The sequence below is a fragment of the Cetorhinus maximus genome, chromosome 18 (assembly GCF_964194155.1).
Source record: "Cetorhinus maximus chromosome 18, sCetMax3.hap1.1, whole genome shotgun sequence".
In the NCBI taxonomy this organism is placed as follows: Eukaryota; Metazoa; Chordata; class Chondrichthyes; order Lamniformes; family Cetorhinidae; genus Cetorhinus; species Cetorhinus maximus.
This window is the reverse complement of record NC_135896.1, coordinates 9,890,809-9,905,625: the sequence shown is the minus strand read 5'-3', so window position 1 is coordinate 9,905,625 and position 14,817 is coordinate 9,890,809. Positions and strand designations below refer to the sequence as shown.

Below are 14,817 nucleotides of genomic sequence, written 5' to 3'. Positions count from 1 at the left end.
AGTGGGATTTTAACCTATATCTCCAGGGCATTAGCCTGGGCCTTAAGATTACTAGTCCAGTGACATTACCAGTACACCGTTGTCTTCCCATGGAATGAGAGCGGATTAGGGTGGAAGTTCCTTAAACTCTATGTGTTGCACAGATAAACAATGGACAGTTCATTTTTCGGCAAGTTGGTAGCATTCTCGTCTCTCTGAGTCACAAGGTTATGGGTTCAAGTCTCACTCTAGGGCTTGAGCACAAAAATCAAGACCGACATTCCAGTGCAGTACTGAGGGAGTGCTGCACTGTGCTGTTGCTGTTCTTTGGATGAGACATTAAACTGAGGCTCCATCTACCTACGTGGGTGGATGTAGAAAAATCCCATGGCACCATTTCGAAGAAAAGCAGGGGAATTACCCCCTGTGTCCTGGCCAATATTTATCCATTAATCAACATCACAAAAGCAGATTGTCTAGTCATTATCATATTGCTGTTCGTGGAGTTTGCTGTACACAAATTGGCTGCCATACTTTTTACATAACAAGAGAGACGCTTCAAAAAGTACTTCATTGGCTGTAATGCACTTTGAAAAACGCCAAGTAAATGCAAGTCTTTTTTTTTCTCTTCCTTTTCCTCTCTTCTTTCTTTTTTTCTTCCTTTTGCCTTCTTTTTTGCTTTTCTTTCTTTTTTATTCCTTTTCCCCCTTTCCTTTCTCTCATATCTCCTAGTGCTTGGTACTGGGATGGACCTTCAAGTGAACAGAAAACACAGAAGGAAGGGTGTTGTTGGGAATAAATCCATTGAGATGTGTTTCCCCTCTTTGATGCAATGTGCAGTGAAGGGTTGTCAGATGAAATACAGATGCAAAGCAGTTGCAGCATTGGTAGGGTTTGGGAATTTTGTTTTATTCATCGGGGGAATGTGAGCATCACTAGCAAGGCCAGCATTTGCTGCTGACCCAATTAACTGTTAAACAGACACCTTGTTTGTACTATTGTGTTCGGGCTTGTTTGTGACAGGAAGTTTCATCATGCCTGTAGGCCCATCGGGTTGTTTTGCAGTAGGTTGTATTTAAGCAGTATCAACTAAATTAGTTCCCACTTTGGGCATCCTGTGGTTGCTTTTATCCAGTTAGTGATGATGCACTTTAAATTTTAAGAGTTACTTAAAAGTGGCTTTGAGCAACTTTTGTAATTGTTTGGGCTCAGTGGACCAGTCTCGGGGTCGAGATTAGTTGAGGCTTCTGTAGGCAGTTTGCAAGGTGAGGGAGGTTGTTTTGTTACAAGACTCTGGCTCTCTGTGATGGAGCCAAAATCTGACACCGATTATCCCCCCGCCCCTCCTATTTGTGTACCTTTCTGAGCTTATGGTGCGATTCCCATTGGTGGTGTCCACAGTTTGGTCCAAAGTGCAGAACACGCTAGCTTCTCGATCAAAAACTGGCCGTGCGGCTGGTGGGCACCTTTTCCAGCAAATATAAGGAAAGAAATTAGAGAAAATTTAAGAGGAGGCTGTTGGATTTAGAGGGAATCTTCTGTGTGCGTTTTGGTTCCAGATGTGCAGCGCTTTCAGAAGATAGCTGTTTATGCACAAAATAGCAGGTTTCGTATTGTGTTGAGTTACACAACAAACCTGTTGTGTCAAAGTTGCTGTTGTTGTTTCTCAGGTCCTTGATGAGAAAAGATTGAACACATTGCAGTTTATAACTGGCTGCTAATTGTTTACACAAGGTGAAAAATGCATCACTAGTGAGATACTTATGGTAACAGTTTGTTAAAGTATTCCATATTAAATATTTTTATAAGCCTCTGTTGTATATGACTATTCGGACTTAATGGGCTGTTCACTTTTGAAGCACCATCATCTGGGCATCCGTGTTACATTCACAACAAGCTCCACAAACGATACTTCAATATGACATCTTCTGTGAGCATTTTTGAGTGCGGTTTTGCATTACCTTTTCAATTGCCATCCTGTCCTCCTGTCTACGTGCTGTCTCTCCCCAGGCCAATTACAGTTCTTTTGATCAGATTGCAGCCATTTATTTTGAAGTCATTTTCTCCCCCTCACTTCCCCTATTCCCTACACCACTTCATCACTGGCAGAACAGGCGATGCAACAGCTCTTGCTTCCCCTTTGATTTTTCACCCACCTTTCAGGGGAATCTCCTGTTCACGATTTAACTGGACAACCCTGGCATCGAGAGCCTCAGGTACGAAGCGTGGAGCACTGTTGCGGTGCACTGGGACTTCAGCTTGTCAAAGTGCTGGGATATCAGTACGTTCTTGAGGCGACCACTAGGAAATATGTGAGATTGCAGCCTGGCTGTATAAACCCCGCATTTTATTTTACTTGTGGAGTGGAAGAACATTCATTTCGTACCCTTGCTTGCAGAAGAGGATCGTGCTGACCAGCTCCTCTCCAACAGCGTAGTTAGAATTAGCAACTGGACACGTGGAGAAGGTGCCGAGATTGCTCCACAGCCAAGTTTACCCTTGATCATGACTTTGTTTTACACAGCATGTAACCGCAAAGAAAGGCCAGTGAGAATTTAAAACTGAGTGGAGTGGATGTTAGTATAGTAGTCAGTTGGTTATATAGACCGATCAAAAATAATAACCAAGTCTAGATGTCTATAGTGTTTTTTGTAACTGGTTTCATTTTGAAATGAGCACTTTGAGTGAGAAAGGGACCAATAGCTGTGACCATCAGCGCTTGAGTAGGAGATACATCTAGGTTTAATATTAAGATTGTGTAATGCAGAAAAGGATTCCGCAAAAGATTAAATCAATCACTTAAATCGTTCAAGTTGTTTCTCTCTAGTTAATGACAAACATCTGTGACTTATAGTTATCTATTTGCCTCACCACACTTTTAAATCGGAATATCTAAAAGGTCCTCAAAGTCAGTGTGAACCTGAGATGGATGCGACCATATTGAGCTAGATGGGGTATTATTGAGTTTGATGTTTTGTTAAATGTTGTATTTGTTTGAATGGCTTACATTAGGGCTGTAATAAAGGTTTGTTTTGGAGATTTCGGAAAATAGAATCAAAATGTTGCGCTTCTTTGCGACAGGTGTGGGAGTGAATTAGGTAGAACTGTGCTTTAGTCAATAATGAAGGGTCAGAGCTCTTTAAATGGACGTTCAACTGTAGGTGCTTTTTGTGAAAATTCAATTCAGAAATACAGTCTTTATTGCAGCCCTAATGAATGTAATGTCAACAGGCTGATCTTGAATGTGCAAAGTAACACTTTTTGCCCAACACCTTCCCCAGGCAAAGGACCAGAGACAATTTATGCTGGACAAAAACTCAATGACAATGACTGGCACACAGTACGAGTGGTTCGTCGAGGTAAAAATCTGAAGCTGATGGTCGATGAAGTCACTGCGGAAGGTACGATCACTTACTTTCTCGAGACAGTCTCATTACTCTCTCGTTATTGATTATAAGATAACATTCAATTTAAGAGTGGATCTAATAGTCTTTACGCACATATAATGAATTTGGAGCTATTTTCAATTTTTAATGCTAATAATTGTTTAGTGTCTGATGTACCCTGAGTCCAGGTTAACTCTGCTGCAAAAATGACCTGTTAGCACCTCCCCTGCCTTAGTGGGTAAATGAATTGTCCTGCATAGTGAAGGGAATACAAGTGAAGACAGTCTTAGGTTTGATCTCCATCTGTGCTACACATGCCAACATGCTGGATTTGGTGTTTAGCTCTCCTTGGCTTGTGTGCAGATACAATAATAGTTTGAATGAATGCAACATTTACTGGAACACGGAACAAAAAAAAGATCATTTAAGCAATATCCTGTCGGTCATTTCTAGAGAGAGAGGATTAAAAACAGAGAGAGCTATGTTAACCTTGTACAGAACTTTAGAGACACCACATTTGGGGTACTGGTGACGAATTCATGTTTCCATATTATGAAAAGGATATAGAGGTGCTGGGGGGAAAAAAAAATGGTTTGCTAGGATAATACCAGAACTGTTGGCATCTATCAGGAAAGATTGAACACACTGGGGCTCATTTCTCCAGAAAGTAGAAGACTTGAGTGGTAGAGATCTTTAAGATTTATGAAAGCATTTAGTTTGATGGAGTAGATGTAGTGAAGATGTTTCCACTTGCAGAGGAGATCAGAACAAGGGGACATAAATGTAAAATAGGGTGGAATTTAGTGTTGGCAACTGGCATCCCACACATATGGTTGGAGAACTGTTGGGAACCCTGGGTTGTTTTTCTCTGAGAGGCCTGAGGCAATTTAAGTGCAATCAGGCACTTACCCGGACAGCATCGGGCCTCCCACTCGATCAAGGCCCCAGTCGGGCAGGAATCCCGCCCCCAAGAGCTGCCAGCCAATCAGAGGACAGCAGCTCTGTCCAGCACTGAGAGCGCTGACCTCTGCCATTAATGCACTGAGGCCTTCACCAGGGATTGGGCGGATTGGATTGGGGGGGTCATGAGCACTGGGTCACCGGCGATGTGGGGTGGGGGAGAGGACATCATATGGCAAGGGCAGGGGTTGGCTTTCAGTGACCACCCCACCACCCTCCCCAGTGCCAGGTCCCTCAGTTGGGAACTGAGTAACTGTGAATGTGGATGCCTCTTCCCTACGAGGCCTCAGGAAACACTGACAGAGTTTACCAGCCGGTATTTTTGAGGCGAGGGAGACCTGTGTGAGTCCTGTCTAATCCCTGAGCCACCATTAAATCCCAGTAGGCTCAGGAATGATTCCCAAGTGGCTCTTTGATGAGTCCTAACTGACATCCCGCTGCCAGTGGGTGGAATTCCTGCGTTGGGCCCTCGTCGTCTCCCACTAAACGTGGGACAGTTTTCCTGTCGTCGGAAATCAGTCATGGGGATTCCCACCCGATTCTCCGGACCCAGCTGCCATCCTGCCTGCCCCAGTGGGTTCCATTGAATTCCGCCCAAAGTCACTGATCAATCCAATAGGGAATTCAGGAGAAACTTCCATTCTCAGAGAGCAGTTAGAATATGGGACTCACTACCACAAGATATAGTTGAGGCGACCAGCACAGAGGCATTTAAGAGGAAGTTAGATAAACACATGTGGGAGGAAGGAGTCAAAGAACATGACGATTGGGTTAGATGAAGAGGGGTTGGAGCAAGGGAAGTGGAGACAGTGGTGTAGTGGTAATATCACTGGCCTAGTAAGCCCAAGGCCTAGGTCTGGGGATATGGGTTCAAATCCTACCATGCCAGCTGGTGGATTTTAAATTCAATTAATAAACCTGACATGACAACTATTGTCAATTTGTTGTAAAGATCTAATCTGGTTCACTCATGCCCTCCCTTTAGGGAAGAATATCCTTACCTGGTCTGCCCTGCGTGTGACTCCAGACCCACAGCAATGTTGTTGACTCTTAACTGCCCTCTGAAATGGCCGAGCAATTAGGGATCGGCAACAAAATGCTGGCCCAAATGCCGACATTCCTTGAAAGAATTTAAAAAAGGAAAGGAGGCTCAAATGGACATAAACACTGACATGGACCAGTGAGGCTGAATGGTCTGTTCCCAAGCTGTGCAATATTTAAGCAATGCAGCTTTAGCTGTCATCTAGACCCTTTTGTTTAAGTGATCTTTCAAATCATCTTTCTTTAAACTATTTCCTAACTCAGCTGTAAAGTTTAATGGACAGACAGTTAATATGCTTTTTAATGGCCTTTCTCGAAGGACAAATTTTGGCATGAGGCCTGGTCTGCTGGTGGTCTTCAACTGGGATCTTTTACGTCGATTTGAGAGAATGGATGGGGCTTTGGTTAAAAATTGTGTCCAAAAGATGTAGCAGCTAAAAGCAGCTAGGTGCTCCCTCAGCTCTGCACTGATGTGTCAACATCGACTAGAGGGCCCAAGCCCCAGATGTGGAGCTTGAACGTGGACCTTCTGGCTCAGAGGCAGGAATGCTACCCACTGACCCAAAGAAGCTTTTACCTCCTGCATTCCTTTCCTCAGTTGCAAACTTGACTTCTAACTATGCTTGTTCCCTGACATTCTCAACACGATGCAAGTGATTTTCTGTAAAAGCCACCTGGAAGTGCTTGCTGAATATTGGAACTAACCCTGACCAGGATTAGCTGCTTTTCACTCAGGGCTTAAACCAACAGTGTCAGCTGTGGCCCCCCAGTGAGCAGACTTCTCGCCTTTGAGTCGGAAGGTTGTGGCCAAGTCCTAATCCAGAGACTTGACCACAAAACCTAGGCTGATGCTTCCAGTGCAGTTGTTGAGGGAGTGCTGCAGTCTTTAAGGTGCCGTATTTGGAAAAAGGCATTAAACTGAGGGCCCGCCCCGTCTGCCACCTCAGGTGAACGTAAAAGATCCCATGGCACTGTTTTGGAAAAAAAGCCTCAAATAGCATCACGGAAACAGAATTCCTGCTCGTTATGGCATGGCTGTTTGTGGGAGCTTGCTGAGTGTAAATTGGCTCCCACATTTCCTTCATAACAACAGTGACGACACGTCAAAAAGTACTTCGTTCCTTTCAAGCACTTTGGGATGTCCTGAGGCCAGAAACAGCATTAAATGCATACAAGTTCTTTCTTTCACATAATACTAACAACAGAGGTGAGGGTGGCCTTGGCAACCAGGCCTGTGCATTGCCTGTTTTCACCTGAAGCACAATGATAAAGCACCATAAAAGGCAGTTTGGCTGAAATGAATACAAACTGTACAAATTAATTGATGGTAGCTGGGAGCAAGGGAAATAACCTTCTGTTAAATTTCCAGGGACTGAAGCTTGATATAAACAGAGCTCTTTTGCAGATTTGATACATTAGAAATTCAGCAATATTTTATAATGTAGTCGATGAGAGTAATTTTTATCCTGGGGGAATTGGTGTGCTGCCACATTCAGGTGAAAATGGCCTTTTAACTTCTGGTGTCAAATGCCAACCTGACTCTGTCGAACATAAATGCCTAGCTGCAGGAAACATTTCTCAGTGCAGGCAGCCTAATGCTGCTTTGAATTCACTCTGGCTTCAGCCCAACACAAAGGCAAGATCACCTTGTTAACATTTTATATTTGGTAATATAAACAGATGCTACTCCCACATTTGTATCATTGATCGTCACATAAATAACACCCATTCCCACATAAAGGACAGTGAAGACCTGGAACCCTCTCCCTGCAAAAGGCTGTCGACAGTGGGACCATTGGAGATTTTGGGACTGAGATCTGTATTTCTATGTTCCTAACCACACTCTCCTAACCCTCAGTATGAGCACATGGGGAGCACAACACTGCATTTGCTGAGCTTCTCTCTGGCTCCGGACAGGAGTGAGGTTAGCAGGTAACTGCGGCCTGGTGGGGTGAGTGCTGCATCCTGGAAATTCTGCTCTGAGATCAGTACGCCGGCAGGATAATTGCGATTTAACCTTCTTATTAATAAAACCTGGAATATAAAGCCAGCCTCAGCAATACTGAGTACGCCATTGTTTGTTGTTAAAAACCCATCCGACTCACTAAATACCCTTTAGGGAAGGAAATCTTTCACCCTAACCTGGTCTGGCCTATACGTGACTCCAGACCCGCAGCAATGTGGTTGACTCTTAACTGCCCTCTGAAATGGCCTAGAAAGCCACTCAGTTCAAGGGCAATTAGGGATGGGCAACCCTCGTCAGTGATGCCTACAAAGAATAAAAAAGCATTGTCGATGCTGCAATTAAGCAGCCACATGGCACACAAGCGAGACCCCACAAATAGCACTGGGCCAGATATGAGCAGATCTTTTGATAGCGTTGGTTGCTAAGTGTTGGCCGGTGCCTGAGGAGAACTGTCTGCTCCTTCTTTGACTAGAACCATGGGATTTTCACACTTTGCCTGAGAGGTCAGACGGGTCAACTCAAGTGACAGTGCGGAACTCTCTGAGTTGCTGCACCGAATGATGCGCTCAAATCTCTGGAGTGGCAGTTGGACACTCGGCCTTCACCACCCCAAAGTAAGAGCGCCACCCACCGAGCTATGGTTGACGCTTAAATCTGACCCTCCAAATCACCCGAGGTGCCAGGGATGCAGGGGTGAAGGTGCAGCCAGGGTGAAGTTGTGCCTGTGACGCAGCCAGGAGAAGAGCCTGTCCCTGGATCATTACTGCTGTTAACCCAGCTCCCTCCTGCTATCAGCCTCCAGCCTGCCCCTGGATCATTACTGCTGTTAACTCAGCTCCCTCCTGCTATCAGCCTCCAGCCTGCCCCTGGATCATTACTGCTATTAACCCAGCTCCCTCCTGCTATCAGCCTCGATGATGCTCTGAAGCTAGTTGCTGTGGTCGCACAAGTTTACAGAATTCTGTGGAATTAAAGGACAAAGAGAACAATCAGAATGCGATTAGACATTGTGGAGAGATTTTCTTCTTCTGCACCTGGGCGATGAAGAAAGTTGGACAGAGAGATTTCCCCCCACCCCTGTAAGGGGACCCACACTATTTCCCACCCATTCGTAGGACTCAAAATCAGCCAGGCTCCACTATCCATGTGCTGTCTGTCCTGTCTGAGGTCCCTCCACAGAGTCCAGTCCTGGGCCAGGATTTTACTTACGGTCCTTCCCTCCCCTCCCGCCCGGCGGGTTATTACAGTCCCGGCGAACTGAGCGAAGATTTAAATGACTCTCCGCATTCTGCTGGGGGCGGGTTGGGGGGTGCGGGGTATATATACAGCGGCAGGGCAGTAAAACCCTGGCCCCTTGGTGATTATTTGCACCTAAGCATGAGAGAGCTCGCCGGAGATGCTTTTTCTAAACAGATGATGTTTGGAGGTGTGTCCCCCCTTCATGAATCGGCACCTCCTCAATAAAACATTTTACATTTCTTTTTAAAAAATGAATTGACGTTGGAATGTCAAAGTCCAAATTGTGCAGCAATGTTTCCGGTGGTCAGTATAGCACAAAGTTTATCCGGTCACTTTAAAACAGGAGCTCACCTTCCCAGAAGTGTTTTGACTGTATTTTCTTGGGGAGATGTAGTGTTCAGTATAGTTTGAAGAGCTGATTGAATCTCCTGTGTGATTTTCTTGTTATGGAACTGACTTTCCATCAAGCCATTGCCAGGATGAGCCAGCAGATGGCAACCGGCAACTGCGAATAACTTGGACTTCAACTCAGCAACAGCCAGGCACGGTTGGCTCATTGCTTTACAACCCTGGGAGAACAAAAGTGTTGAGATTCGGGACAAACCAAATCATGTCCAGCAGCATTTTGTGCTTCAGAGTTAATTTAAACCCCCCCCACCCCCCCCCCACCAAGCTGATTTGCAATCGGTGGTTGGGTAGGAGAGGGGCTGAGTGAGAAATTGAAAAAGAGAAGGATGCTTTCATGTTGCAGTACAGTCCATCTCAAGGATTCTGCACTTGTATGGGTGAATAAAACCTTCCTTTGAATCTTGTGGAGACACCCTTTCTGTATGACCCCAACCCACCCCCCCCACCCAACCCCATGTCTGATCCACAGCAGACACCTCTTACCTTCAACCACTCAATCTTCAGACCTCCTTTCATTGACATTCTTGGACTCACCATCTCTTCTTCAGCCTCTCCAGCCCTCCTTCGTGACAGGTACTTCTTTCCCTCTCAACCAATGGGAACCAACGCTCAGTAAAGCCTAAGCCTATCCAAGAGTTGAGTAACACGAGGAGGTTTTTCTAAAAATTCCGACATTCCTGAGCAGGATACAAGGAAAAGATGGTCATGAAAGTGATCCTTCTGTTGTCTCTTGTCCCAAATGTTTTCTTGGTCTCCATTGGAACTTTTCTTGTCTTCCCATTTTATTGATTGCAGTCAGTCTCCCATTAGCTGAATATTTCTCTCTCTTGCTTCCCCAAAGTTCCAAATCTTTGCCGTATTTGCATTTGTTCCTCGCTGTGTTGAACGTGTCACCTCTTATTCCCACTAATTCTTTACCAGGCCCTCAAACTTATGGATTCCTTACGCCCCATTATTTCTCTATTCTCACAGCCCCGGTCACGCGAGACGATGGCTTTATTAATATGAATTGCAAATTATCTTTTAATTCTTCGTAAAGTTCTTTTCAAGTAAGTTTGTTGTTCCAAAGGAAGAAAAAGAGAAAACTTGCATTGGAAACATTGATCTCTTAACAAAGACTTCCATTTATATAACACCCGATCATACCACTTCATAAACTTTGAAGTCCACTGACTATTGGGAAACTGCCCAGACGGCACTACATACACACAGTAGAATTAGAAATGTTAACTGTGTTCCTCTCTGCAGATGCTGTCAGACCTGCTGAGTTTTTCCAGGTATTTTTGTTTTTGTTTTGGATTTCCAGCATCCGCAGTTTTTTGCTTTTATCTTAGAATTTCAACCTATATGTGTACTGGCTACTAGAATTTGAAACAAACTCTGTGTGGATACAAGGAAAGATATGCAACATTTTGAAGTTTAATTCCGAATATGTGTTCAGAAATATTGCATGTGCCTCTCGTTTAAATCCCTCCATGGAAACTTGAAACTGTTGCCAAAGCTACGAATATTCAGAAGCTAGCTTTGTCTAAAAATAAATTATATCTTTCTTTTACTCGTTTTACTTCCTCTTCTGAAGGTGCAACCCTCCAGTATGAGTCCAGTCAGCAGTATATTTCAGGAACATTACATCCCAGTCCAGACCTGGTCTCATCCAAAGTTACAGAACTGTAAACGTCTAGGGTTATAGGATAACAATTAGAAACTAGATGTGGACTGTTTACCCTTTTCAACGCCCAGATTAGCAACTCAATTGTAGTTACCTTAACACAGTCCTGGCTGGGATCAACTTACTCAATACACACAAGTGATTGAACCTCATAACTTCCCACTCTTTTAAAGTGCACTTACACTCCACAAGTCTAGGGTAAAGCTAAAACAGCTTTGTACAGATGCTAAACGTAGGAGACTAAAATGAGTGTGAAGCCCAGAACTGACTCAGAGACAAAGATGAGCAAGAATTCCTCCCCCATAGAGCATCTCTCTGCTTTGTTCAGCTCTGACATCAGCCTGTGACCTGGATTTAGGCTGCACTGACATTAAAATTACCATGTTAACTGACTCTACAATTGTGAAGTAAATGCACCCTTAGGCGCAATACCATCCCCAAGTGATGCATTAAAGTGACTTTTTATTAACGATTAATTCAACTGTAAACAGATGTGGAGGTTTCTTCCTACAGTAAAAGTGCCATCCAGCGTTTCTATCTGCTGAGTGCTTACTAGATTTTGGGTTACTTTCATAAAATGGGAACTAAATAATGTAACATACTAGCGAGCAAGTCCACAGAGTCTAATTTGCACACGTTTGTCCTAAACTAGAAATCTCAAGATGGTAAACTTCATGGTTCACATTGTTGCAAGATGTTCTGAGGATAGGATTGAAGCACCTTATTCAGGACAGTTATATATTGGTTATGTTATTGAACTAGTAATCTGGAGGCTTAGACTGTTTCTTATTTCATTCTTTCATGGAACGTGGACATTGTTGGCAAGGCCAGCCTCTGTTGCCCGTCCCTAACTGCCCTTGAGCTGAGTGTAGTCACATGTAGACCAGACCAGGTAAGGGTGGCAGATTTCCTTCCCTAAAGAACATGAGTGAACTAGATGGGTTTTTACAATAATCAGTAATAGTTTAATGGTCATCATTATCGAGACCAACTTTATTGTTAACTGCATTTAAATTCCACCAGCTGCTTTGGTGGGACTTGAAGCCGTGACCCCAGAGCATTAGCTGGGGCTTCTGGATTACCAGCCCAGTCACATTACCACGACACAACGTTCTCCCCCTAATAATTTGGAGATATAAGTTCCAATTCTACCATGGTAGTTGGAGAATGCAAATTAAGGTAATTAACTAAATTTGGAATAAAAAAGCTAGTATCCATAGTGGTGACCCTAAAATGACCGGAACATTGTACAAACCCATTTGGTTCACTAATGTAATTTGGAGAAGGAGACCTGCTGTCCTTAGCCGCTGTGGCCCATCTGTGACTCCAGACCCACAGTTGACTCTTCACTGCCCTCTGAATTGGCCTAGCAAGCCATCCAGTTACCACCACCTCCTCCTTAAGGGCAATTAGGGATGGACAACAAATGCTGGCCTTGCCTGCACTCTTTCAATGAATAAATAAAACCAATGGAAATGATAGGGGCGAAGTAATGGAAGGTTGACCTTGTACCTAGCTGGTTCTGCACCTGGCCCAGTTGTGTTCACAGCGACTACAAAAGAATGGTTGGGGGAGGTCGGGATTGAGCTGGCCAGCATCAATGATTATGTACTTTGTTTGCAATTTCAGGCCAAATGCTCGGTGACCACACACGGCTGGAATTTCACAACATCGAGACGGGGATAATGACAGAACGGCGTTTCATCTCCGTTGCCCCGTCCAGCTTCATCGGGCACCTGCAGAGCTTGATGTTCAATGGAATGATGTACATTGACCTGTGCAAAAATGGGGACATTGAATATTGTGAAATAAACGCCAGGTTCGGCATGAGGTCCATTATCGCAGACCCCGTCACTTTCAAAACCAAGAACAGCTACTTGACCCTGGCTACTCTGCAGGCGTACACGTCCATGCACCTCTTCTTCCAGTTCAAGACCACGTCCCCTGATGGATTCATCCTGTTCAACAGCGGAGATGGCAACGACTTCATTGCTGTGGAACTAGTTAAAGGGTAGGCGGAACTTGTTTGGGTCGCTTTGTGCGAGCTGTCGTTGGATTCGCCACATCTGCTGTTGGTCAATGACTCATGGAGAGCAGGACCAGTGTAAATGTAAAGAAGGGAGATTGCGGGGCTGTAACATAAGATGCCTTAGTTTCAAAGCAAGTACCCAGTCAGTCAGCTAAGGGTGAATGGTAGTTTAAATCAGAACGTAGAAATTACTCCTCAAACTTTGTATTTGTATTGTCACAACAACCTTTAAAACAAATCCTAAAAAGTGCTTATTTAACTAATTAGATCAGAGGAACACAGCTAATATTTTCCTCCCCAAAAAAATAATTGTTGGCTTGTTGACTTTCATGTGAATGGTTGAACTTAATTGGTCTTGGCTGTGGGTTCATTTTCTCTGGCATTCCTTGTGTCGAACAGTGAGTTAGAACAATAGATTATTTTAATTACAAAGATAGGTAGAGATCAGACAGGCCATTCCAGCCATTGAGCTCATTTCCTTCAGTCTCACATCATAGCTTCGGATGGCTTCTTCAACCATTCGGGGACTTCTGCCTCCACGAGCCCACCCCATTTTTATACATGCGTTCTTTCTGCAAAGTGATCCCCTGACCCTCGAACTGTTTGTACAAAGATCTCCCCGCTCTGAGACTGACGCTTTGCCCCGGAATAGTGCTGCTTTTAACCTTTGCTATTCCAGTTGGTATCTTGTATATCTTCATCCCATTCACCACCTTTCAACGTGACAGATTCCGAGCTTTCATGTCCTTTCCAGCCCCATCTCCCCACATCACAGCGGTGACATTGCTTTAAGCTATTGGCTCTGAAGGAGCTTTGAGACATCAGGAGGCAACACACAAATGCCAATTCTTCCTTTGCTTATCCACATTGTTGAAGTTCACACATGAAGAGAAACCTGGACAAAGGCATCAGAGAATGAAAGCTATCTATGGAACCCTACAAAGATAGTCGGTGCTTTTGAGAAGGGAAACATAGAAAATAGGAACAGGAGTAGGTCATTCAGCCCTTCGAGCCTGCTCCGCCATTCAATATGATCAGGACTGATCCTCTATCTCAATGTCACACTCCCACTCTCTCCCCATACCTCTTGATGCCTTTAGAGTCTAGAAATCTATCTATTTTCTTCTTAAATATATTCAGTGACTTGGCCTCCACAGCCCTCTGTGGTAGAGAATTCCACAGGTTCACCAACCTCTCTCTGAGAGAAGAAGTTTCTCCCCATCTCTGTCCAAAATGGCCTACCCCGTATCCTGAGATTGTGACCCCTTGTTCTAGACCCTACAGCCAGAGGTAATATCATCCCTGCATCCAGTCTGTCCCAGCCCTGTCAGAATTTTATACGTTTCAATGAGATTCCCTCTCATTCTTCTAAACTCCAGCGGATACAGGCCTAGTCGGCCCAATCTCTCCTCATACGATAATCCTGCCATCCCAGGAATCAAGAAATTCAAGAGTGCTTTTCTTTGAAAAAGAAAGAATGTTAAATAATTATCAAGGACCTGGTTAACATTTTCATTGCCAAAGTTGAATGTAAATTTAACAATCAATCTGTGATGTATGCACAGCTTCTCGGTTTTCTACTTTTTAATTTTAATATTAATTATATGACGTGCATTTTTCGGTTAAGCTGTGTAATATTTTATTGCAATTCTAATGTTTAATTGCAGTTTACAATATATACGAGTTCCTATTTTTAATTTTTGTTTGTTGATATCCTTTGTTCGCCAGTCCTGGCTCCGGGATTTTTTTTTTAAAAAAAACTTGATGAATCCTTGTCCTTCTGCAGATACATCCACTATGTGTTCGATCTGGGAAATGGACCAAATGTTATCAAAGGGAACTCTGAAAAGGCCCTGAGTGACAATCAATGGCACAATGTGGTGATCACCAGGGACAACAGCAACACTCACACGCTAAAGGTGGATGCTAGATCGGTGACTCAGATCATCAATGGTGCCAAAAACCTGGACCTTAAAGGTAAGCTTCTTTTAACTTAGACCCCTCGCAACCTCAATTTACTCAGTTCAGCTCAGAGATTCACGCCCGCCGACACACCTGAGGCTGTCGATGAGCTGTCTTCACAAAGAGACTGGAGCTTTCTGTAATCGCTGTGGTCAATTCTTAGGCCATCACGGTTCAC

At 44.1% G+C, this 14,817-nt stretch overlaps 1 protein-coding gene across 2 annotated transcripts in view; it reads left to right on the top strand.

Annotated features, from left to right (window-relative positions):
* The window catches only part of nrxn3a (neurexin 3a), a 1,687,706-nt gene that overhangs the window by 687,890 nt on the left and 984,999 nt on the right, over positions 1 to 14,817 (top strand). For both annotated transcript variants that reach the window (XM_078562069.1, XM_078562067.1), the window contains exons 10-12: positions 3,261 to 3,380; positions 12,278 to 12,659; positions 14,464 to 14,654. In XM_078562069.1, the coding sequence (XP_078418195.1) occupies positions 3,261 to 3,380; positions 12,278 to 12,659; positions 14,464 to 14,654 (693 nt within the window). The remainder of the gene's footprint in view (positions 1 to 3,260; positions 3,381 to 12,277; positions 12,660 to 14,463; positions 14,655 to 14,817) is intronic.